The 25873-nt window shown below is 49.9% G+C and overlaps 1 protein-coding gene across 50 annotated transcripts in view; it reads left to right on the forward strand.

Annotated features, from left to right (window-relative positions):
* The window catches only part of TFDP2 (transcription factor Dp-2), a 192620-nt gene extending 171978 nt beyond the window's left edge, over positions 1-20642 (forward strand). For 26 of the 50 annotated variants that reach the window (XM_070072693.1, XM_070072695.1, XM_070072700.1 and 23 more), the window contains 6 exons: positions 2844-2987; positions 5501-5569; positions 12532-12683; positions 16291-16457; positions 20189-20294; positions 20433-20642. In XM_070072693.1, coding sequence (XP_069928794.1) covers positions 2844-2987; positions 5501-5569; positions 12532-12683; positions 16291-16457; positions 20189-20294; positions 20433-20616 — 822 coding nt within the window. In that variant the 3' untranslated portion in view covers positions 20617-20642. Of the gene's footprint in view, positions 1-2840; positions 2988-5500; positions 5570-12531; positions 12684-16290; positions 16458-20188; positions 20295-20432 lie in introns of all 50 variants that reach the window. The other 24 variants (XM_070072710.1, XM_070072691.1, XM_051859014.2 and 21 more) reach the window with 1 other exon arrangement.
* Positions 20643-25873: the final 5231 nt, after the last annotated feature.

Below are 25873 nucleotides of genomic sequence, written 5' to 3' on the forward strand. Positions count from 1 at the left end.
AACTAATTATTTGAGGTCTTAATATAAATATTTATAGTATGGGATCAAAAAGTCCATAGAATCTGAAATTAAAAGATCGATTTGTTTTGGTGTAAAATTTTTTGGAAATCCCTATGTAGTTTTTCCATAATATGTATTTTCATGAATTTTTAGGAAAAGATTTATTTTGAGAAGCAGAGTTAGAGAGGAAGAAAGCTTCCATCCACTAGTTCATTCCCCAAATTGTCGCAACATCTGGAACTGGGCCACACAGGACCCAGGAGCTTCATCCAGGTCTCCTACGTGGGTGCAGGGGGCACCAAGCACTTAGACCATCTTCTGCTGCTTTCCTGGGCTTATTAGCATGGAAATCGAACAGCCAGGACTACTCGAACTGGTGCCCATATGTGATGCCGGTGTTACAGGTGGCTTAACCCACTGCATCAGAACACTGGCCCATCCATGGATTTTTTTTTTTTTTTTTTTAGGTTTATTTATTGGGGCCGGTGCTGTGGTGTAGGTGTTAAAGCTGCTGACTGCAGTGCTGGCATCCCATATGGGCACTGGTTTGAGTCCCAGCTGCTCCACTTCCTATCCAGCTCCCTGCTATGGCCTGGGAAAGTAGCAGAAGATGATCCAAGTTCTTGGGTCTCTGCGCCTGCCTGGGAGACCCAGAAGAAGCTTCTGGCTCCTGGGTTTGGATCAGCACCATTTTGGCCATTGTGGCCAGTTGGGGAGTGAACCAGCAGATGGAAGACCTCTCTCTCTCTCTCTCTCTGTAACTCTGACTTTCAAATAAAATAAATAATTCTATTTTGAAGATTTTATTTATTTGAGAGAAAGCTCCTATCTGCTAGTCTACTCCCAAGGGGAAGGGTGGGGCTTGACACTCAGTCCAGGTCTCCCCAGGGAGCAGACACCCAGCCCTCTGAACTTTGGATGACCCTTCAAACTGATGGGTTTCCCTTTGCACCAAGATCAACTTAACCTTGCAATTCTGGCTTCTCCAGTAACTTTTTGAAGTACTCTTCTACATCAGCATGGTTTTTTCATTAAGAAAGTCTTGCAGCCGGTGCCGCGGCTCAGTAGGCTAATCCTCCGCCTTGCGGCACCGGCACACTGGGTTCTAGTCCCGGTCGGGGCACCAGATCTGTCCCGGTTGCCCCTCTTCCAGGCCAGCTCTCTGCTGTGGCCCGGGAGGGCAGTGGAGGATGGCCCAAGTGCTTGGGCCCTGCACCCCATGTGAGACCAGGAGAAGCACCTGGCTCCTGCCTTTGGATAGGCGCGGTGTGCCAGCCGCAGCAGCCAACGGCAAAGGAAGACCTTTCTCTCTGTCTCTCTCTCACTGTCCACTCTGCCTGTCAAAAAAGAAAAAAGAAAGTCTTGCTACCAAAACTAATTTTAAAAGATGAGCCGAACTAAAGCTTGGGCCTGGTGCACTGTAGTTCGGTTTCCATACAAGTCCTTACTCTGGGCAAGCTGCATGACCAGCTCTCCTCTGGTCCGTGGAGGGCCACATGAGGTACATTGCACCTGGGACTTGAAACCTGTATTCTTGCCTTTTTAAAAGGCTGCAACCCTCCCAAAAACAGAACACTGCCTACCTCTGCCCCTTTCCGATACGTAAACTCTTGGCCTGTGTATTCTTTGTATGTGCTAGACCCCCTAGGCATGGTCTTTATTTTATACAGCAGTAATTTTTTTTTTACACTTGACAGGGTGATGGTATAGCAGAACATAAATGCACAGAGAATGAGTATCATTCACAGTATCTTTAGATAAACTGCCTTTGAGTGGGAACTTCCTTCCCAGTACTTTGAGGCCTACAGGATGAATCTAGAAAATTTACTACTGGGGGAAATGAAGACTGCTTAAACCAAACAGGGGCGGCAGAGCCCGTGGCTGTGCCCTCTGATTGGCGGCTCAGGGAGCTCCAGTTCTCTGCAGGCACCTTGATGTTCATGTTAATTTTTGTTAAAATCATACAAAGAGGGGTGCTTCTGGGTATTCAGGTGCGCATTGTATTTTAAGGCTGTACCTCTGGTTTCTGGTTTTCGTACACTGTTCTTGGAGGCCCAGTTATCATCCCTGTCCATCTTGCAAGTGTCATGTCTCCGTCACCCTCTAGACCCCAGGTGACTGTGACACCTCCTCCTGCTTTCTGGCCTTCTTCGAGTTCTTCCAATAGTCAGGAAATGCAAGGGATGTTCATTCCTGAGCCGTGGTGACTGCCATCCTGGTCATCTATTCTGTGCAGTAATAATTGAGATTTGCTCTCATGCTTACCTGGCCAATGGGTCTTCATTCTGTCCCCCATCTGCAAGCTCCCATCTTAGATGATCTTCTTCCACCTGAAGAAATCCCTTTAGTACTTTATAATACAGATCTACTGCTAACATAATCCTTAGGGTTAGAGCTCTTTCCGCACTTTGAAAGTATCAGAATATCGGGGTCGGCGCTGTGGCTCACTTGGTTAATCCTCTGCCTGCAGTGCCGGCATCCCATATGGGCACTGGTTGTGTCCCGGTTGATCCTCTTCCAGTCCAGCTCTCTGCTGTGGCCTGGGAAGGCAGTGGAGGATGGCCCAAGTGCTTGGGTGCCTGCACCCACATGGGAGACCAGGAGGAAGCACCTGGCTCCTGGCTTCAGATCGGCGCAGCGCGCTGGCCTGTAGCAGCCATTTGGGGGATGAACCAACGGAAGGAAGACCTTTCTCTCTGTCTCTCTCTCTCTCACTGTCTGTAACTCTACCTGTCCAAAAAAAAAAAAAAAAGTATCTGAATATTATTAATTTAATATGTTGATATCATGTGACTGTATTTTAACCATAACATTTATCACTCAATAAAAATGTTTTTTAGCAGGCTTACGATCAGAAGAACATTAGGCGAAGAGTTTATGATGCTTTAAATGTGCTAATGGCGATGAACATAATTTCAAAGGAAAAAAAAGAAATTAAGTGGCTCGGGCTGCCCACCAACTCTGCCCAGGAGTGTCAGAACCTGGAGGTGAGCGAGCAGGCCCCCGCCTGTTTGTGGGTGATTGCTTGCATTATTTTACATCGGATACATTTTAGTTTAGACATATAATCACATAAAATTGAAATAGTCGCAGTTCTTAAATATGACATCATTTTTCCAATGGACTCTCACTTTAGAATTCGGAACTGGAAGGAACAGTAGCAGTATACTCAGCAGTCTTGTCAGTGATGACACTAAGGGATAGGAAAGTTAAATGACTTAAAGTGATTCTTGCTGTTTCTTAGAGAAGGTCTTTTTTTTTTTTATTCTAATTCTGAGTACTCTACTAATTTTGGTGAACTGTGTACTAGAAATACCACCTTAATTTTATGAAAGGCTTGCTGTGTGGATCAGAAGAAAAGGATCAAGCCGCATGTTTATTTCTGTGTTCCTCTAAAGGTAGCTGTGAAAGCTAACCTTTCACCCTTGGCTCTGAAATCAGTAGCAACAGAATGGTATTTCATTTGTGTCTTTATCAGGATGGACAGTGTTCAACGTAAAGGAACTTTGGAGTAATGTGGGCAAAACATCTTTAGTTCTGCTAACCTTGCCCATTGTAGAAATTCATCCCTAAGTGAGCATGTCCCCTGACATATTGTTTCTAAATCTGTTTATTGTCGTGAATTGGAGTAAACTAAGCTTAAATTTGGGTTTTAGAGATAATTAAGGTTGACTTTTTTTTTTTTTTTTTTTTTTTTTTTTGGTCTTTCTCATTCCCTTTCCCCGGGGAGAAGCCAGGCTCTCATCGAAAGTTGTAGAATAACGTTATTCACACACTGGAGTGACAAGGCCCTTCTTTTTATTCCTCCTAACATAGTAGAATTTGAACATAACTTTCGTATCAGTAACGTTCTGCTGAATCCAGAGGCTCAGCAGGTGAAGATCCGTCATTGTGCACCTCGTGCTCAGCCCCAGGTTCCACCCCAGGACCTGTCGCTGTGCTTTTAGAGAGGAGTGTCCGAGAGTTCCCAGAGTGTGGTTACTCCTAGGAAAGAGGCTACAGGGGAGTAACCCCTGTGCCGGGTCACGAGGGAGGGGCAGGAGTGGAGGGTGCCCATGGAGAAGGGGAGGCGCTGGGTGGTGTAGGACAGGCCTTGACAGCCCAGGCCATGTCTGGCCGAGAGTGGGCGTGGAGAAGGGTCAGATTTTCAGTGCTGGGCAGGGTGGCCCTGATGCCGTAATGTTGGGAAACGGTTGGTAATAGGATGTTTTACAGGACGTGTCTCAGTGTGGGCTGGAGGTGAAGTTAAAGGGAGATGGGGAAAGAGAAGGGGCAGGGAGGAAGCCAGTGGCTGGTCGGGGTTAGGGCAGTGTCAGTGGGGTTAGAGGCAGGGACAGTGCGGCTTGGCCTGGCTGGATGTGGGCGGGTGGAGGCTTGGCCTGGATGAACTCCCGCACGATGTTCTTCAAGGGTGGACAGCCTGAGATTTCACAGTGAAGCTTGGTGTTAAGGTGGTGAGGGGGAGCATGGGCAGAAGTTCCTAAGTAGGTGGGGAACAAGTAAGAAGCAATCTGGGGGGTAGACCCCCAAAAAGATGTTATTTGATATCTCAAAAGACAGAATTTCAGCAAATTTAGTTAAGATTTGAATTGGAATTTTTTTTCCCCCTGGGGATTCCAGGGTTGGGCAGCACCCTGTTCTGTAAAACACAGTAACTGCTGTGGTGAGCTGGCAGAGCAGGCTGGCCGTACGGGCAAAACAGGGCTGAAGAGATGCAAGGCAGAGCGGTGTGGGTCGGCCCTTCTCACGGGAAGCACAGGGGCCCTGTCAGGCCCACTGGAACCGGCCTGTCCAGGGCAGCTCTTACCTCCCCCTCTTCTGGTCTCCCCGAGAGTCAAAGTAACGCTGTGGTCTGGGCTCAGTGCCCAGACGTTAGCGCCAGGGACTCCACTGTGGTGGGGTCTTTTGGGCCTGGTGCAGGAGCTCAGTCGAAACCAATGACCTCCTGTAGATTTTACTTGACAGAAGGCTTTGACGTCTGCTCAGGAAAGACATCAACTGCAAGGAACTTCAGACCCCTTCTGGTTGCTTTCTAGGTCATTGTAGAATAGAGAAAGAACGCTAGTTGCTTCCAGCTGGGAAGTGTGCCATGCGTGTTTCTCACTGCACACAGGACTTTGTGTTGCACATGTGTGGTGACGAGGTTAGCAGTCCCACTCATTGGGGGCTCAAGTAGGCCACGATCGGCGAGATCTTGCCTCATTCCTGGGGTAGTGTGACCGCATGAGCTGAGTGCTGGCTGCTTTGACTAGAACGTGAGTGATAACGGCAACAGGTACTACCAGCCAAGTGTTCAGCGAACACTTGAATTTCATTTCTAAAGACAGTTGCCATATTTCTACTGGGGTGCCTGCTTTCTCATCCCAAATCCACGTCCCTAAAGATGGGTAAAATGGGTTGCGTTTCTCTAAGGAAAATTCTTGCTGTGTCAGAAATAGGGACGTGAAAAGTGAGCAGTCCTTTATGCTCTCCCCGGGTCTGTGTTTTGTAACCTTTACAGATAGAGAAGCAAAGGCGGATAGAGCGGATAAAACAGAAGCGGGCCCAGCTGCAGGAGCTCCTCCTACAGGTAAAGATGCCGGGTTTGTGTTTTCCTTACCCGCCCTGCCTGTCCGGCTGCTTCTCCACCTACGTGGGTTCAGAGTGGCTGATCTCTGACTGTGGTCTTCGCTAGTGTCTGGGGGACCACACCAGGGCGCCCGCCTCCTCCCCTTGCTGCCTGCATCCTGCTCTCTGCCTTTGTGGTGGCCTCATCTCTGCCCCTCCCTCCAGTGGCACTGTAGGTGGCACTGCACTTCGGACCTTATCCTCACTCCAAACGTAAACCAAAGTTCAGGGGTCTTTTTCTGTTTATCTTCGCCCTGGTTTGGAATATAAAATGGTAAGGCTACTTTAATTGTATGTACTTTAAGTAAAATAATCAAATCTACCTGTAGTACTTAAGGTTCAAAAAGATTTATAAAAAGAACAAAACTTAAAATGCATTTCTGCTTAAGAAAAGCCTTATAGGGGCCGGCGCTGTGACGCAGCGGGTTAACACCCTGGCCTGGAGTGCCGGCATCCTGTATCGGCACCGGTTCGAGACCCAGCTGCTTCACTTCTGATCCAGCTCTCTGATGTGGCCTGGGAAAGCAGTGGAGGATGGCCCAGGTCATTGTGCCTCTGAACCCGCGTGGGAGACCTGGAGGAAGCTCCTGGCTCCTGGCTTCGGATCGGCGCGGCTTTGGATCTGTGCAGCTCCGGCTGTTGCAGCCAATTGAGGAGTGCACCAGCGGGTGAAAGACATCTCTCTCTGCCTCTCCTCTCTCTGTGTAACTCTTTCAAATAAATAAATAAATCTAAAAAAAAAAAAAAAAAAAAAAAAAAAAAGAAGAAGAACCTTATAGTTTTATAGGATTCTTATATTTCTACTTTTTGGATAACTGCCTAGAATTTGGATAAATTTCTAAAGTGTAATAGAGCTTTTATATAAATTCACGTGAAAGCTGGCATTGTGATGTAGTGATTAAAGCTACCACCTGGGACACGAGTATCCCATATGGGTGCCAGTTCAAGTCCTGCTGCTCCACTTCTGATCCAGCTCCCTGCTAATGCACCTGGGAAAGCAGCGGAGGATGGCCCAAGTCCTTAGGAGGGAGCTCTTGACTCCTGGCTTCAGATTGGCCCAGCTCCAGCTGTTGTAGCCATTTGGGGAATGAACCAGCAGATGGAAGATCTCTCTCTTTAACTCTGCCTTTCAAAAAAAAAAAAAAAAATCATGTGAAGTAAAATTATAGGGTAGAGGGTTTTTTTTTTTTTCTCTATTTGATAATTGCAATTGGTATAAAAATGAACTTTGGAAAATGAACCAGAGGAAGTTGCTATTTCTGATTTCCTCAGCAAAATGTCTTTATATGAATAATTTTGCTACCAATCAGCAAATCCACTTTGATTTGAACAAATGTAGATCCTTTTCAATTTTGGGTTTAATGTACTTCCTTTTTCCTCCTGATAGAGAGACAAACCTTCCATCCCCTGGTTCACTCCCTAATGCCTGGGAGCTGGGGGTTCCGTCCCGGTCCCCCACATTGGGGGCAGGGACCCGTGTGCTTGAGTCATCGCCTGTGGCCTTCCAGGGTGCACTTTGGTAGGAAGCTGAATTCAAGAGCAAAGCCAGGATGAGTCCCAGGCACCTCTGTGCAGGCTACAGGCATCCCCCAAGCAGCAGTTTAACTGCTGTGCCAAGCACCCACCCCTAATCCACTGTTCAAAAGTAGGGGTGAGTTACCAAATACCGTAGCAGACTTTTTTTCTTCAATACTCCACTGCTGACGAGGTTATGTTGTGGTCATAAGTATTCCAGGTGATTCTTTCTCACTTTATGGCTGCATATGTTTGAGGTTTTTTTTTTTTTTTTTTTTTACTCAGTGACTTGCTTTGGTGTAGTTACATGTAGAAATCAGGTAGGAGATGGCAGCACCAGAGATCAGTGATGTGAGCCTGGGAAGGAGGCAGAGAAGCAAGGCGAGGGCAGAGACTGTGACGCGGGAAGCCCAGGGACAACGTCTAGTCCTGGTCAAAGCATTTCCCGCTGGCTGTGCTCTGGGTCCAGTTTTCATGCTGAGCCCCAGGAGGTCTGCCTCAGGAGCTGCCACTGCAACCCTGCTAACATTTTTGCTTTTTAGGTATATTTCATAGTGATTTTCCAAACATGAGTTTTTGTTTTTTTATTTGACAGGTAGAGTTTCTAGACAGTGAGAGAGACAGTGAGAAAGGTCTTCCTTCCGTTGGTTCACCTCCCAAATGGCCGCTACGGCTGGTGCGCTGAGCCAATCCAAAGCCAGGAGCCAGGTGCTTCCTCCTGGTCTCCTTTGCGGGTGCAGGGGCCCAAGCACTTGGGCCGTCCTCCACTGCCTTCCCCAGCCACAGCAGAGAGCTAGACTGAAAGAGGAGTAACTGGGACTAGAACCCGGCGCCCATATGGGATGCCCGTGCCACAGGTGGAGGATTAACCAAGTGAGCCACGGCACTGGCCCCAGGTTTTTTGTTTTAAATATTTATTTATTTGAAAGAGTTACAGAGAGAGAGAGAGAAAGAGAGAGATCTTTCATCCTCTAGTTCGCTCTCTAAATGATTGCAACAACCTGGGCTGGACCAGGCCACAGCCAGGAGCCTGAAACTCCATCCAGGTCTCCCAGGCACCTGGGCCATCTTCCGCTGCTTTCCCTGGCACATTAGCAGGGAGCTGGATCAGAAGTGGAGCAGTCAGGACTCAAACCCAGAACTCATGTGGGATGCTGGTGTCACAGGCAGCTGCTTAACCCCCTACACCACAACAGGTCCCCCAGATATGTTTTATTTGAAAGAGCGTACTACACCCTTTCAGAAGTACAGTAGAAACCCAGCACTGCACTCTGCTCCTGCTCTGCTCCTGCCCTGCCTCCAGGCACCGTCCACTGCCCTGAACTGCACCTCAGCTGCAGTAGTTCCCTACTGGTGTACAGTCCCTAAACTGCCTGAGGGTTCCTCGGACCTCTGTGGCACATCCTGGAGCTTGAGTTTTGGCCCAGGGTTTCAAAAGCCCATTGATCAGCAAACCCACGAGTGTCGTGTGTCTGTGGGAAAGCAGGCGGGCAGGATCACCCTCCCAGAGGTGGGACCTGCACTTCTGCAAGGGCCCACACGACCGGTGCAGTGGAGTGTTTTCACTGCTGATCTTTGGACAGGGAATATTGTATTTTTTAAGACCCAGATTTCTTTTCCTCTGCTGTGTCTTAAGCCAAATGTTTATGGAAGATTCCAACCCCAGAGTCCGCCTAGCTGGCAGCATTTACAGAAACAGATCACTGAGATGAAGTCCAAAGTAAAACTGAAGTCCACGACTTCTGGTAGACATACAGCTTATCTCCTCTGAAAGTTTTGATTTCTTTCTTTTATCAAATAACATTTATGAAGTTATCTTAGAAAGCAGATTAAACTGGGCTGGCGTTGTGGTGTAGCAGGTAAAGCCACCACCTGTGGCACCAGCATCCCTTATGGACACTAGTATGTGTTCCGGCTGCTACACTTTTTTTTTTTTTTAACTTATTTATTTATTTGAAAGACAGAGTTACAGAGAGGCAGAGGCAGAGAGAGAATGAAAGAATGAATGAGTGAATGGTCTTCCATCTGCTGGTTCATTCCCCAAGTGGCCATAATGGCGGGAACTGGGCTGATCTGAAACCAGGAGCCAGAGGCTTCTTCCAGGTCTCCCCACACAGGTGCAGGGGCCTAAGGATTTGGGCCATCTTCTCTGCTTGTTTCCCAGGCCATAGCAGAGAGTTGGATCGGAAGTGGAGCAGCCAGGTCTCGAACCGGTGCCCACATGGGTTGCCGGCACTGCAGGCTTTACATGCTAAGCCACAGTGCTGGCCCCAGGTTGTTCCACTTTTGACACAGTTCCCTGCTCATGGCCTAGGAAAAGCAGCAGAAGATGGCCCAAGTGCTTGGGCCCCTGCCACCCATGTAGGGGACCCAGAAAAAGGTCCTGGCTCCTGGTTTTGGCCTGGCCGCTGGCCATTGCAGTCATCTGTGGAGTGAACCAGCAGGTGGAAAATTATGTCTCTCTGTCTCTGTCTTTCCCTCTAATTTGCTGTGGACAAGGTAGCTTGACTTTTTTTTTTTTTTTTCCTTAAGATTCGTTTATTTATTTGAAAGGCAGAGTTATAGAGAGAGAAAAGGTGAGACAGAGATATCTTCCATTTGCTGGTTTAATCCCTAAATGGCTGCAAAGACCAGGTCTGGGCTAGGCTGAAGCCGGGAGCCAGGAGCTGCTTCCAGTCTCCCACATGGTGGCAGAGGCCAAAACATTTGTGCCACCCTCTGTTGCTTTCCCAGGTACATTAGCAGGAAGCTGGATTGGAAATGGAGCAGTGGGGACTCGAACTGTGCCCATATGAGATGCTGGCACTTCGGAAGGCAGCTTAACCCACCGTGCCACACCACTGATCCCTGATTATTATGATTTTAAAATAAGCTGATGTCACAACTCAGTGGTGTCACATCACCTGTCTTTTTAAATTTTTATTATTTTTTAATTAATTGGTTTTTTTTTGTTGTTGTTTGTTTGTTTTTAAAGAGAGAGACAGAGACAGAGAAAGGACTTCTATTAGCTAGTTCACTTCCCAAATGCTCCCAACAACTTGGAGATGGACCAGGCCAAAACCTGAAGCCTAAAACTCAAGCTGGCCTTGTCGTGTGGGTGGCAGAGACCCAAGAACTCAAGCTTTCACCTGTTGCCTCTCATGATGTCCTTAGCAAGAAGATGGATTGGGAATATGGAACTCAATCCCAAGTGGCGACGTAACCATTGTGCCACACACTCATCCCTGATGCTTCTTCTTAGTACCAATACAATGTTGCATTTTTATTGCTCTCTTCACCTGAAAACAAAACAAAAAACCAAATCTCTCAAGCTATGAAGTGCACCCAGCATGAAGCAGGGTGTTGTAATGATGTAAGAACTCTTCTTCATCACCATGTATACGTTGCGTACGCTGAGGCCCTCCCATGACCCAGGGCCACAAAGCCAGGCAAAGTCTAGGAGCACTTTCAAAGATGAGCATTCCAGTAGATGGGAAGAGAGGCCAGGGAGAAGCTCTTTTTCTTGAGTTTGCCATTTCAGCACATTTCCCCTTAATACTGAGTGAATTAAGACATGAATATAAACTAGCCTTAGTTCTTAAGAAACAGAAAATAACAAAGTTAAGAGAGCTTAAGTAATAGTTTATAATGATACTGATATTGATTTTTTTTTGTTGTTAGTGGTTTTTGGAAACACTTCTTAGTATTAGAATAAATTGTACATTCTGGTTTATTAATAGAGACAGGGTTCACTTTCTACAGAGACAGTACCTCGCCATTTTGAGATAATAGTCGTTTTAACCAAACTTTAGTTAAGGCCCAGGATCTACAATAAACAGTCCTGAGCATAAGGTTACTAAGCAGCAGAAAATAACTTGAATTCATGGTGACAGAGAGAGGCTGCGTTACAAGCTAGTGAAAGGGGTGAACAGCCTTGACTCTGTGAGCTTGTGAAACCATTACCTGTCTCATGAGCAGATGCAGTACCTGGGCTGGGCGAGGTCTTACTGTGACGTTTTACGATGCTTTTGCCTTTTTAAAGGGTGTGTGCAGGGGCAGGCCTTTGGCATAGTGGTTGACACACTGTTTGAGGTGCCCAAGTCCCATTTCAGGATGTCTGGGTTTGAGCCATCTCCACTTCTTTCCTGTTCCATCTTCCTGCTGAGGTACACCCTAGCAGATGATAATATTTCAAGAACTTGGGTCCCTGCTGCCCACCTGGAAGACTTGGATTGAGTTTGGGGCTCCTAGCTTTGGCCTGGCCCAACCTCGGCAGTTACAGGGAGTTGGAAAATGAATCAGCAGATGGAAGACCTTGCTGGGTCTGTCTGTCTTTTTGCCTTTCAGATAACTTTTTAAAAGGAGGGGGTTGCTTTCTTTGGCTTTTGAGTAACTAAAAATTGGAGCAAAATTCAGAATAAAGATTCAGACCTTAGGGCTAGTATTGTGCAGCCTGCCACCTGTGATGCCGGCATTACACGTGAGCACCTCCAGTTCCAATCCTGGCTGCTCCACTTCCAATCCAGCTCCCTACCTAATGTCTGGGAAAACAGCAGAAGACGGCTCAAGTGCTTGGATCCCTACTACCTGCGTGAGAGACCTGGATGGAGTTCCAGGCTCCTGGCTTTGGCCTGGCCCAGCCTCAGCCATTGTGGCGATGTAGGGAGTGAGCCAGCACGCGGAAGAGCTCTGTGTGTCTTCCCTGCCGGTGAAGCTCTGCCATTACATTTAAAACAGACCAGAGAACGATTCCGGCATTCATCTGTCTTCATCTGGCAGACATCAGGCAGGAGGAGGCTTGGACTGGATTCCAGGCCGCGCCCTCGTGCCCTGTGGGTGCTGAGAAGCTCGGTGGCGGTGTCCTAGCACCACTGTGGCAGTTAGTGGAGGTGGCACTGGCATGGCACCAGCCCCAGCCCCTGGAGCAAGCCAGAGCAAACCCACGTCCTTCTGTTTTATACAGTGAGGGTCCAGTGAAAAAAAATTTTTTTTAATTTGGAAATAAAAGGTTCTTTGGCTTTGAAACATTTGCCTTTCCCAGGTCTAGATGATCTAAAACCCCGTCAGCCTGTGTTAGGTCAGTGGAGAAGATGAACTCCCTTGGTGTGCCCCTGAGAAGAGCTGCAGCTGCCACGTGGCTCTCTGCCACGTTGGTGAGATCCTGATCCTGTGGGTGTTGGAAACCACGGGCCCTGTTACTGACATCAGGACCTCAGGCAGCATGTAGGTGCCTCGGAATGTATTTGTTGTTGAGTGGGATCATTCCAATCCGTATGTAGAAATGCTTAATTTTTAATTAATTCCTTCATACAGGTGGGCTGCTTCTTTAAATTTTCGAGTGCTATTTTGCATGCCCTGTGTTAATTCATTTAAAACTCTAACTCACTTGTCCATATTACATTACAGTATTTTTTCTTTTGATCATTACAGCAAATCGCTTTTAAAAACTTGGTGCAAAGGAATCGGCGGAGCGAACAGCAGAACCAGGGCCCTCCAGCGCAGAACTCCACCATTCAGCTGCCGTTTATAATCATCAACACAAGCAAGAAGACAGTGATAGACTGCAGCATCTCCAGTGACAAGTGAGTGGGGATGTGGGGGCACGCAGGCCTGGCCCCCTGCGGGCGTGCTGTCCTCACGTGCACTCTGTCAGCCGCAGCCCCCCGAGGCTGCCCTGCCTGGGGTGCACAAATCGCCTCCTCAAGCCTAGGAGCCTTCTCCACGGCCACGCTGTCACGCGCCCTCCTCGGTCCCCTGTCCTGTCCAGGCACTGTGCTGCCTGAGTGACAGGCGAGGCCCGGCCTGGGCCCCAGCTGCGATGCATTTCCTGTGTGCAGTGGGTGAGAGCATCGCTGAGGGGCTGTGCCGAGGTGGGGTCCTGATTGCGTCCTGGCATAGTTCATTGTGCTCCTGTGTTTGCCATGTCGCTGTTGTGTGTTCCTGGGTACGAACGGATGGACATGAACATGCTAGGCACATTCTCTGCCTTTTACTTTATTTATTTCACATTTTTAACTACGATTGATATAACATTAATCTACATCATAGCAAGTTCGAAGTAGCACTTTTCAAATGCAGCATTACTTTGTCCCTCGTGGAACGTCTTGGCTGTTCCCAGTATCTTGAGAGGGTGAAGAGTGTGTACGGCGTGGGGTGGGCCTGGCCCTTGTGTGGCTTGCGCCTCCCACGCTGCCTGCTCCGAAGCTCCACTTCTCAAGAACTGACGGGAGTGATAGCAGAGCTTCCGTCGCCTTAGCCTTGTTGTGAGGCTGCAGTTGGACGATGCTTGAGGAGTCTCACTGGGGGCAGACACTTCACAGACGTCAGCTGCTGTGACAGCGGTCCGGGCTGCCTGGACGCCTGCGTGGTGTCTACTGTCTTGTCTTTTCTTTCTTTCTTTTTTTTAATTCTTTTAAAAGTTGATTATAAACCAGTTTTGCAGGTCACAAGGAAATAAAAGGACCATGTACAGCCTTACAGGAAACTGAAACTATTTTTTACTGTGTATGGACACATAGCCTCAATCACCAAGCATTTTAAAATTTATTTATTTCTTTTAAAATGTATGTGAAAGACACAGGGGCAGGTTCAGCCCGGAGGTCCATAAGTCTGAATTATTATTCATATCCTTGCAGTTTCTTTGCAAAGAAGTTCTAAAAGGACTGTTAACAATTCTCATTCAACTGAGAATTCTAGAAAATGGTTGACATCTTTTTTGAGGAAAAAATCCCCAAACTTGGCATTTTTAGTTAGTCTCTTTCAAATTAGTCTTGTTTTGTAGGGGAATTAATAATTCATATCTTCAGTTGTTTAAGTCTAAAAAAGGTATCAGGAAAACCTGGGACCCTTGACACACAAGATTATGGCAGCATGCCCCGAGGCTGGGGCCTGACAAGGGTTCTGTCTCTCCGGGCCACTGGCCCAGCCCTTTCCCAGCCTTCCTTGAGCGTACGGAAGGCATTCCTGAGCAGTAAACCTGTTCCTCAAACTGGGTCCCAAACCCTGGCTCTCAGTTTGGGGAGGCAGTCTTTCCTCTTATTGGCCAGGAGACTTTTCCCACAGGGAGGATTGAGTTTATAAAACCTTCTGCTGGGGGCCAGCACTGTAGCTCAGCTGGTTAAGCCCCTGCCTATGGCGCCGGCATCCCGTATGGACGCCATTGAGACCCGGCTGCTCCCCTTCCCATGCAGTAACGGAGGATGTCCCGAGTGCTTGGGCCCCTGCCCCCACTTGGGAGACCCTGAGGAAGCTCCTGGCTCAGTTGGTGTTGCAGCCATTTGGGGATCTCTCACTGTCACTCTCCTCTGTAACTCTGTCTTTCAAATAAATAAGTAAATCTCTTAAAAAAGAAAGAAAAACCATCTGCTTGTGACAGATGCCTGAAACCATCCCTGAAGTAGGCATCTACTGTGGATATTTTTTGTTCAAAAAAACTTGCTAGTGTACTTTATTCAAATCCACGTATTTCAGGACTTTCTGATTCAAGTTGTCTTTTTTTTTTTTTTTTTTTTTTTTTTTTTTTGGACAGGCAGAGTGGATAGTGAGAGAGAGAGACAGAGAGAAAGGTCTTCCTTTGCCGTTGGTTCACCCTCCAATGGCCGCCACGGCTGGCGCACTGCAGCCGGCGCACCGCGCTGATCTGAAGGCAGGAGCCAGGTGCTTCCCCTGGTCTCCCATGGGATGCAGGGCCCAAGCACTTGGGCCATCCTCCACTGCCTTCCCGGGTCACAGCAGAGAGCTGGACTGGAAGAGGGGCAACCGGGACTAGAACCCGGTGTGCCAGCGCCGCAAGGCGGAGGATGAGCCTATTGAGCCGTGGCACCGGCCTTCAAGTTGTCATTTTTATACTGATATAACATAAAGTGTTTCACCCTCCCATGATTTTAGTATGATTTGAGGACAAGGTGAGAATCCCCAGTCTGGAGCTTCCCCTGAACTCTGTCCCTGTGGTCGGGCCTTGGGTGAAGGTGCCGGAGGCCCAGTGGTGGACTCAGTGGCCGTGCCCTCTGCAGGCCCCTCTGTGTGGAAGGGTTGTGCTGGGCAGGTGAGCAGCGGGATTGAGGAGTTTGCAATGGCAATGTCTATGACACTTTTTCTTAAGATTTTGCACTCCTTAGCCTACCAAGTTAGGATTCATGGGTGCTTCAGTTTGGTAAGTCTTCCATATATTGCCCAGCTGAAGTATCCTGTATGGGTGGGTATTTGGCCCAGCAGTTGAGATGCCAGCCACGCTGCCTGTGTCTCACATCAGATTGCTTGGGTTTGAATCCTGACTCTGACTCCTGACTCCGGCTTCCTGCTAGTGCAGTCTCTGGGAGATGTAGTGGGGTCTCTGCCATTCATGTGCTAACTTTGAGTTTCTGGTTCTGGCTTTCTCTGCTTCAAATGAAAGAATAAATGAATGAATGAATGGATAAAATGCTGTATCCGGCGCCGCAGCTCACTAGGCTAATCCTCTGCCTTGTGGCGCCGGCACACCGGGTTCTAGTCCCGGTTGGGGCGCTGGAGTCTGTCCCGGTTGCCCCTTTTCCAGGCCAGCTCTCTGCTGTGGCCAGGGAGTGCAATGGAGGATGGCCCAAGTACTTGGGCCCTGCACCCCATGGGAGGCCAGGATAAGTACCTGGCTCCTGCCATCGGATCAACGCGGTGCGCCGGCCGCGGCAGCCATTGGAGGGTGAACCAACGGCAAAGGAAGACCTTTCTCTCTGTCTCTCTCTCTCACTGTCCACTCTGCCTGTCAAAAATAAAAAAAATAAAAATAAAATGCTGTAGGTAACACTGAGTCACGAACATGAAGTAAGCATTCAAAATGTTATATTTTTTCTTGAAGCGGATAAGCCAATTCACAGTCCAAATATCATTCGTTAAACTAGAAAGACTTCTTGTGTGGCAAAGCTGTAGACCATTTTGAAATGTATTGCATTCAGAATAAAACTTTTGATTCCTGCATGCAACAGCATTAGGGCTAAAGTTTATGTCTCGGGAAAGTTGTTTTAATTGGAAAAGCGCTTTCTGTGAGATGTCATTCCCCGAGCACTGCACAATGACTCATTGCTCCAAATGCTGACAGTTCTGGCCCTGTAGCTGAACTTAGGCCCTCGTTCTCTTGTTTAAAGTAGCTTGTACAAAACTATTCAGAGCTCTCCAGTACTAGCAGCGACCGCATACCGACTTTGTTTCCTGATGCAGGTTTGAGTATCTTTTCAATTTTGACAACACCTTTGAGATCCATGACGACATAGAAGTGCTGAAGCGGATGGGCATGTCCTTTGGCCTGGAGTCTGGCAAATGCTCTCTGGAGGATCTGAAACTTGCAAAATCTCTGGTGCCAAAGGCTTTGGAAGGCTACGTCACAGGTATGGTAACAGGCTCACACACCTACTCCCTGTCAAACCCCAACCTGTTCAAGCTTCTCCCATAGGAAACGGCAGAATTTTGGAAAATCTGTTCTTATGTCCCCAAATTGAGACTTTTAACCCCTTACTGAATACATTTAGGACTCCTCCCACCCACCCACCCCAAATTAGAATAAATAGGTTGTTTTCCTGACATTGGGAACTTCCACCTGTGTAGTACAGCATGCGTTACGGAGATCTAAACTGGCTGACTCATTACTGAGTTTGGCTCCCCAGTGATATCTTTATCTGTTCTTCCCAGCAGTCGGCCTAGAGCCTGGGCAGGGGAGAGCGCTCAGTAAGTGCTTGATGGAGTTTGTGAACATCCTTTCTGAGTGCCCTCTGGACCCTTCCAGGGCCACCTGGGCAGTCTGCAAGAGGAAGTAGGTGCCCCTCCGTCCTGCTCTCTGGGCTCCTTTGTTTTCTGTATTGTCTTTCTCTACATAAAAGTCAAAATAGAAAGTTTCAGCGCCAGAAAAACAAGGCCAGGACATGGTGACTAGAGCCTCGTGCTTTTCTTTTAGAGAAACAAGCAAATATGGTAACTGAAAGCAATTTGTTATTGAGGTTTGCCCACTTCTTACCTTTATATGAATGGAATCAGAGATACATTCTTTGGTGATTGGATTTTTTCTTCAACATTATGTTCTTTGAATCCATCCAAGTGATTTCATGTGGCTGTTCATTCACACAGTTCTACTTCCCAAGACCACTGCAGTATTTGACTAAAAGCACAGCTTATTCATTTTATTGATAATAAACCTTTAATTTGTTCCTAAGTACTTGGTGTTAAAATCCTAAAAAGGCTGCTTTGAATATTCCTGTAATGTGCCCTGGTGCCTGCCCATGTGCAAATGTATGAATTGAAATTGTTGGGTTGGAGTTGTATGTGTCTTCAGCTTTCCTAGGCAGTGTCAGAATCTCAGTATTCTTTCTATCAAATTACACTCTCACACACAAAGTATTCTGTTTTCTCAGGTAAGTCTGAAATGGCATCATCGCCATTTTTTAAATAGAGACTTAATTCACATACCATCAAATATGCCGTTTTAAAATGTACAATCCAGTGATGTTTTCCTGTGTTCACAGGGTTGGACAGCCACCGCCACTATCTAATTCTCGAATTATACCCCTCCGAAAAGAAACTCCACACCCATAAGCAGTCACTCCCTTGGCACCCACCAGTGTGCTTTCTGCCACTGTAGATTTGTTTCTGTGGGTTTCGTATGAATGGAATTTACAGGCTGTGAGCTTTGCGTATGTCTTCATTCACTGAGCATGACGATTTCAAGGCTTGTCCTGGCTGCAGTGTGTATCGGCTCCTTATTTTTTATTACCGAGTAGCGTTCCGTTGGGTGGCAATCCCACGCTTTGTGTATGCATTCAGTTGTCAGTGGGCAGACATTTGGGTTGTTCCAGTTTGGAGTTACTTCCACTGATGTTGCTTATACAAGTTCTCACGTGAACATGTGTTCAGTTCTGTTGGGCAAATACCTAGGAAATGCCCTACTGCTTTGCATGTCACAGTATTGCCAGCAATGTGTGAGGGTTCTAGTTTCTTAGTGTACTTCGCACTGGTTGCTTGGGCTGTCTTCAGTGATGCGTCCTGGTGGCTGTGAAGTGCTGTCTCACTGTGGATGTGCTTTCCCTGGTGACGGAGGGTGTGGAGCATCTTGTCATGTGCTAATGTCCACTTGAATACCGTCCTTGAAGACCTGTCTCTTCAGATCTTTGCCTTCTTTTTGAGTTACTTAGTAGAGAGTCTACAAGTATGGTTGAAAATAGAAACACCATGTTTTGCATGTTCTGTCATTGAGATACTTTTCACTAATTCAGAAGTCTTCAGAATTGTTCTGATTCCTGACACTGCCATGTACCCTGCAGATATAATTTGAACATATACATTTTTTTGCCTTTGTTTTTTCCTGTTTCCTTCATATGTAAGTCCTGCCACTTAGAGTTTCACCTCATTTTTTAAGACCATCTTAATATTAGTTCTAAGTTGTATTAAATATAAGCAGAAAGGTAGCTTTCATTTTGTTTTGTTTTATGGCTTTGGCCCTTTGCTTACACAGAAGAGTCTGTTGGTTGAGCTCTGGTTTCTGTTGGATTTCATCCTTAAATTGGCACCGTCCACCTCCTACAAATGTGACCCCGTGCCTCCTTGCCCTTTAGCCAGCCCCACCGAGTCTCCACCGCGCGCCCTTCCCTGCACGCTGCCTGGCGCAGGGCCTGCCCGATGCACTGGCAGCCCAGCAGGGGCCGAATAAAGGGCTGACTCAATAAATCACGAGGAGTTTATTTTAGCTGATTCCCAGTGAAAAGGCTCGGTGCGGCCAGGCAGGCTCTGTGGTTTGATCTCACCATGACCTCATCTGCAGACTGGGACACAGATTTGGGTCGTTCAGAGGAAGAAGCGTGTGGCTTCAGTGTTGAAGGCTCTTGGGTAAGAATGTGAGAGCCATTGTGTAGCTCCTGTGATCATGTGAAAGAAGCGTGGGATTTCCACATCCATTGTAAGGAGAAAGTGGAATGTGTTGTGTTCATAAACAAGTAGATAGCTGTGTTCTGACAGGAAGTTTCCAGCGTTCCGTATATGGATTAATATTCAGCACAGGATCCGGCTTTCATTTCATCTTCTTGTATAGACTTGTTCTTTTTTAATGTGTTTCACATCTGCGATTCCTCTCAGAATTGAAGTTCTTTTTTTCTTTTTTGCCCCCCACAGCTGCTGTAGTTAGCCTGGGAAGAAAAAGTTTCAAAAGATCATCCTAAAATTAATGAAGTCACTCAGTCTACACTTTACCTACATGGGAATGGCCTCTCACTCCGTCAGAGTTCCCAATCTCTGGTTTCTTGTTCCTTTCTTTTCTTTTGGCACAGTAATTACAAAATACTTGATTGAATAAAATAAATAAAACATTATTTTGGCGAATTACATTTTCTTAGGATATGCTCAAGCTTACCTTAAAGACACTGTTCCAGGAAACTCTAACTCAGTAACATTTAGATCTTCTGTTTTCTTGTTCCTGCCTTCTTTGAGCTGATATTCTAGATAACTATTAAGAAAAATGACAGTAAGAATAGGTCAGTATTGCAGTAGGAAAAACATGATATGTGTATAGGGGGCAATAGGATTGCAAAGATATACTTAATGTAGACACAAACAATAACGTCTGTGTCACCCTCATCAGAGGCGTGACAGTGCTGAAAACATGACCTTTTAAAATCAGAGCCAGCTTGAGCTGTAGAGCAAAGAGCACGCGGAGCACACTTGCCGGGAGGAAGGACAGATCTGTGCTGACTCAGCACTGAGTTCTCGTTCCTGCGTGGCCCGCAGCAGGGGTCCTCCCTACCTGAGGATTTCCAAGTTGATGTTCACTTTCTCCATTGCTGGTCGGGCCGTGAGCACCACAGTCAAGGCCTTTGCCGGTGAGGACAGCAGGTGGCCAGATCTGGCAGTGGTGGTTTCCATTTGACTTCTGTCTCCCGAAGGTGGTCTGCCTTCCTGTATGGTTTCTCCTGCTCTTCGGTTCTAGACATTTTTTTTCCCTTCCTTGGAGATGAGGACACCTGGGTTCTTCCCCGGGGCAGGATTGTCGGTGTCGTTAGGCACAGCCTGTCCCTGGCCTCTGGGCTGCCCCAGCGCCGCCAGCACCCGCATGTTCTGTTCTGTTCTGTTCTTCCTTTAGACATCTCCACAGGTCCCGCTTGGTTACATCAGGGACTTCTGCTGAACTCCACCCAGGCCGTCTCCAGCTTGGACCTGACCCCCGGGGCCGCCTTGCCGCAGTCGAGGTGAGTGTCTCGTGCCAGGTGCCAGGGTCCAGCCAGGGCTGTGTCGCCGGTGCCGCCCCCTTCCTGTTGCGATGCCCGCGTTGCGCACCACTGTTCACGCCGCGTTCGTAAACCTGTGTGTTTCTGATTGTTTGCTAGCGTGAGCCAGGGCTTGTGCTTGGATGCTGAAGTGGCCTTGGCGACCGGGCAGCTGCTCGCCCCCCACAGCCAGCAGTCCAGCAGCGCCGCCTCTCACTGCTCCGAATCCCGAGGGGAGACCCCCTGCTCCTTCAACGACGAAGATGAGGAAGACGACGAGGAGGATTCCTCCTCCCCCGAATAAAGACAGGAGAAAACCCGCGTTTTTAATCTGCGATGCTCATGTGTGTTTTTAGTGTGAGCTCTTGTTTCTGGAATGATTGCTTCAGTCTTTGCCATTGTTTGCACTGTGTGTGCAGTGACAGCTAGAGAAACACGATAAGCGAACCCCACGGAGGCCGGGATGCTTGAAACGACTGCTGACGCGGCGTGGCCACCTGCTCCTCTGCCCAGCGCCCAGGGCAGTGGGTGCCAGGGCAGCTCCAGCCTGTCCGGCGAGCCGGCAGAGGGGCAGACCGGGCAGACCCCACAGAAGTGGCAGGCGAAGGGGGCGCCTGCCTTCTGTGAGGAGGGGCTGCTGTGTGCCCCCTCCCCCATGCCCGGGGACTCCTTGTCAGAGTTGAGCTTGCTGGGGAGCCCTTGCTGCCCCTGTTTCTCTCGCCTTCCCGCCTGGCGGCCCGCAGCAGAAGGAGACAGTGCGGTGCCGGGAGGGTGCAGACGGCAGTCCCTGTGGCCTCGGGAGCACAGGCCGCGCTGCTGAACTAGGGAGAGTAGCCGAGGTGCTTGACGCATCCGCTGCCTTAGCCAGCTTCTAGAAAGGAGCGCGCGCTGATTCTTAAGTACTTAAGTGACATTTAGCATAATTTATAGTGAAATAAATGACCATTATTAGCCAATGCATTGGTGCATAGAATTGAGTAGGGCTACTTCTGGGAGCCACAATAGAACAGCATTTCCACGTGCATTAAACACTGCCAGCACTGCCTTTCGCCAGCTTTCTAGATCCAGAGCTTTCCAGGGCAGGAAGCTGCACCTGCAGTTTTCACCAGAGCTGTGCCTTTCGTACAGCTTCTCCATTCGGAGCAGAAGGAAGGAGCAGATCCCCCGAGTGGGCCGCTTGCCTCCAGTCCCTGCGGCAGTTCTGTGGGTTCCACCAGCGTGCGCTCTGTGAGAACGAACCAAATGTCCCGACTGTTGTCCTAAAGTCTATTGCAAGAATATGAACAGCAGCGTGTTCGTGTACTTGTCACCTTTCTTTCCCATTTCCACTCTTCACAAGGACCTTACTAGATTTAGCCCCGGGAAAATCGCATTTTGAAGCAGCCGGATGCGGGGTGTTTGCGTGGAGGACGGTGAGCACCGTGGGTGATTGGCCACTTCGCCGTGTGGTTTCTTAACGCTGTGTCTTCGCCAAAGATGCCTGCGGGCAGTCGGTGCTCCGGTGCTGCTGCGGCACGGAGCCCTGTCCCTCTGAGCAGAGGGGAGTGGGGGTGGCTTGGCTTCACGTTACCACCTTGAAGAGGAGCCCTGAGAGCCGGGAGGCTCACCCTGAGTTTTGCTGGAGTCAGGGATTTGCCCTGAGGTTGTACTTGGGCGCTGTGCTGGGCCCAGATTGCTTCTTTCCTGTCTCCCATGTGCAGGTGCGGGCTCTGTGCTGCAGTGCCTTCCTAGAGCCCCACCTCTGTGCCCCAAGTGGCCTGCAGGTGACCGCCTGTCACCTTTTAACCAGGCCACCCCAACTGACAACCGGCGTGTGTAAGTTCAGAAATTAATGAGCCTCAGCGCAGACTCAGCGTGGCAGGGGCCTGGAAGGTAGCGGCCGTCGTTGGCGCCTCCAGTCTCGGCCTGGGTTCTGAGCCCAGGCCGTGCCAGCAGGGCCTGCAATGCTGCCCTGGAGTCTGAGCCGCAGGAAAATGGGACTAAATTCCAGCCCTGCCTTCCCTAACCACAGCCTTTCTCATCCCCGCGCTTGGGGGTCCCCGCAGTGCCCTGGGGAGACCAACAGCCACAGCTTCCTGTTCTGTCTGTGAAACGTGGAGCCGCAGATGCCCAACCATGTCAGAATGTGAGATGCGTGCGTAGACGGTAGCGCTGCTCCGGCCCCTGGCCGAGTCCTTGCTGGAGGGCCGAGGCCGCTCCCCGTCTGCCTTCTCCCCTCTCTGCCCTCTGGCTCTGCCCTAGAGTGCTGTGCGCTCCATCCAGTGCGCGCTTCCAAAGGGTAGGCGGCGGGAGGCTCTGCCACGTGGTGGGGCCCCAGCCGTGGAGGCGTGGTGTGGGTGGAAGTGGCCTCCGCCCTCAGGGATACGTGGGGGTCGCTGCTGAGGGCCCCTGGCAGGGTACCACCACCAAGGCCACCCCGCCTCGTGCTGGTGTGAAACCTCCCTGGAAAAAACAAGGCAAGGAGGCTCAGGCCAGGCCCCGCGGTGGCGCCGTGTCTCCCTAGGCGTGCTCCTCGCGGTCTGAGTGAGGACCTTGTGGTCACGAGCTCCAGCTTCCCAGGTAGGAATAGCCCTCAGGCTCCGTGCGGACCCACAAAGCCCCCACCCACCCCAGGGGCGGGTCGCGCCACTCGGCCTCTCGCCCCTCTCAGCACACACGCAGGAGGTGCCCGGGCCTGTGTGTTTGACCCTTAGTGCCAGGGCAGTGCTGCCCCCTACCCCCAGTGCCTGCCGGCCTCCCTGCAGCGTCCCCTGTGGCCAGAGCGGTGTCAGGGAATGTACACCTTGTGCCTTAAGGTCACCGAGGGCCTGGGACAGGGCAGGAGGGGAGGGGCTGGCACAGGCAGCCATACCACTGCCCTGAGCACCCTGGACGGTGACTGCGTGTTCCGCATGCCCCAAACAGGCAGCGGGACACCTTCAGAGCTCTGCTGTTTGACCAGGGGACGTCGTCACTGTGCACATTGGGCAAGTCAGCCCCGCAGACACCTTGGACTCTGCCCGTCGCCGAACCCAGACTCTGTGGCTGTTTGGGTCATGGGGCGTGGTCAGACTGGGTGGGCCCGTGGGGGAGGGAGGTAGCAGAGGAGACCTGCCTCTGCCATTTCCGCCCCAACCACACCCGGAGAGAGGAGCCTGTGTGGCCTTACAAATGTTTCCTCTCAAGGCCCCTTTACATACCTGTCTCCCTGCGTCCCTGACAGAATGGACTGTCCCCATGACAGCGACCTCAGCCCCGAGCTGCCTTCTGGTGAGTGTGGGTGGGGTAGCGAGTGCAAACGCTGCATGGCTCAGTGAGTACTGGGGAGCCCCCGAGTGGGGGGTGGTAGAGCTGTGAGGGCCATGCCTTCTGCTGGGGACACAGGTGCTCCCAGGCAGCGTGCTGAGTGCCTCGTGCTGCGGGAAACGGGGGCGTGATGTGGCGGTGGGGTGAGGCTGTTCTCGTCGACAAAGGGCCTCTGACAGAGTGACATGGGTTCTGTCTCGGTGCAAACAGATGCGTGTACTGTCTTGAAGAGCCCGCTCTGTTCCATAACACACGCCCATAGAGCCCTGCTATTGCAGGTGCGGGCGCACATTTTGGAGTGTGTTAAGGAACTTGGAAGACTAAAAAAGATACCAAGCCTAGTTACTAGCAGTACCCATAAGTCAGGAGAAGATTCTAGTAAGCCCGTGAGTTTCTTCTCATTACTAGCTTCCTTTTGTTTACACAGCAAAAGTGATTAGTGGTAGAGTTTTTCTACCTGATTTCTAAGTTGGGTACACAGGGACCTGGTTTTGCACTGGTCGAAGATAATCTGCATTCGAGCTGGCTTTAGTGAAGCTAAGAACACAGTTTCCCAAGTGGCTTTCCCATTGTCCTGCACCCCAGGGACTGATGACCGTGAATGGGAATTTTTTGAAGCCCGCTGTGTGAGCCAGGAGCCTGCACACGCTCAGAAGTGTGCATCCCGGCCCTGGTGCAGTCGCCGCCTTGTTCCTCAGCCTTGCACTCAGTCAGATGCCATCCCACACCCAGGAGAGGCCTGGGGTGGGGAGGAGGGTGTTGCCCAAGAGTTTGCCTTTGAAAAAAAAAACAATGCAAGCTGAATGCCCACATGAATTACAACATTCCTCAGGAAACAGCCCCTTTGCTTAACCAAAATATCTACCACCACTTCTGGGATCCATCTTCCCCACATATGTGCTAAGGAAGAAAAAGTGGGGTCCACAAAACCTCCGCCCTGTGGCCGTGCCCCTGGGTCCCTTCCCGGCAAACGTCTGTTCACTGTGGTCCCGGAACAGGAGACGGGCATGTTCACGTGCCATGTGCATTACCCCAGGCAAAGTGTCCTCCCGGAGCCTTGGCGGAAAAGGCCTATTGCATTCAGTGCCACCCTGACCCCTGCTGTCCCAGGAGCCTGGACTTGGCCCTCCCTGCCTGCAGCTGCCTTGGAAGCCAGCATAGCTGAAACATAAAGGGGCAGACTTGCCCCTTCTCCCCTGGCCTCATTGAAGTGTGAAGCAGGCCCAGGGCTGCCTCCCCTGGGAGGGCCAGGTCACCCTGTAGAAGCCATGCTGTCCCTCCAGTCCCTGCATCTGTCCTCGGAGTCACCCGGTGCCAACCGCTGAGGAACACAGCTACAGTGCCAGCCGTGGCCTCCTGACTGAAGTCCCTGGGCTGGGACCCCGCTGGGGAGAAGCGTGCCCCTTCACAGCAGGGAGTGCTTCCATTGGCCAGTGGGTGGGGGGCCCATGGGGTGGAGTGGCCAGCTGACCCTTCCCAGGCCAGCCTGGCTTGGGTCGGGGACAAGTGTGAACCCTGAAAGGAAACGCCCCCAGTCGTGTGCCACTTTGTCATGCTCCACCGTAGACACCTGCTGTCCGTGCTGGGCATCATCAGATGTGGCCTGGTCATTTCTCCCACGCAGCCTGGGTCTCTGCCAGCCAACTGCTGGGACAAAGCTGCTCTGGCCCCATCACCCTGTGTCCGCTTCAGCCTCTCAGTGTCCTGAGAAACAGCCACCAGCTGTCCCATGGCTGACCAGGAGGCCTCAGGCACTGGGGACCACGTCTCCACTGTCCCCTCCTCCAGGGACCTCCTGGACCTCCCTTGGCTTCTGGACAGAAAAGACACGGCTCTGAGCCCAGATCTCCAGTTTGCTCACCTCTCGTTTGAAGGCCTTTACCCTGACTGTGTGCATTTAAGTTTTCCTTCCAGAAAATACAGTTCTGCTTTTTCTGCATGGTGGTGCCGTGTGCTTTCAGCAATTTAAGAGGAAAATGCATCCACCACGTTTGACTTGCCTAGCATAGACTCTGTTAGACTGAAGTTCCTAGCCAACATGTTATATTATTTTGTAGTATCTCAAACTTTGTAGATAAATTCCATTATTTTTATATATGAAAATTTTATAGAAGAGCTATTTCTGTATACTTAATTATTCCTGGGTGTTCCGACATCACTCCCAATGGATAAGGTACCAGACCTGAGCACGCACGCCCTCCTGGGCTATTTCCGGAACCACCTGCAGTGGAATGGACTGTGGGGTCTCCAGCCTGGGCCTTCCAGGGACCCCTGCA

The sequence above is a fragment of the Oryctolagus cuniculus genome, chromosome 4, assembly GCF_964237555.1.
Source record: "Oryctolagus cuniculus chromosome 4, mOryCun1.1, whole genome shotgun sequence".
NCBI lineage: Eukaryota > Metazoa > Chordata > Mammalia > Lagomorpha > Leporidae > Oryctolagus > Oryctolagus cuniculus.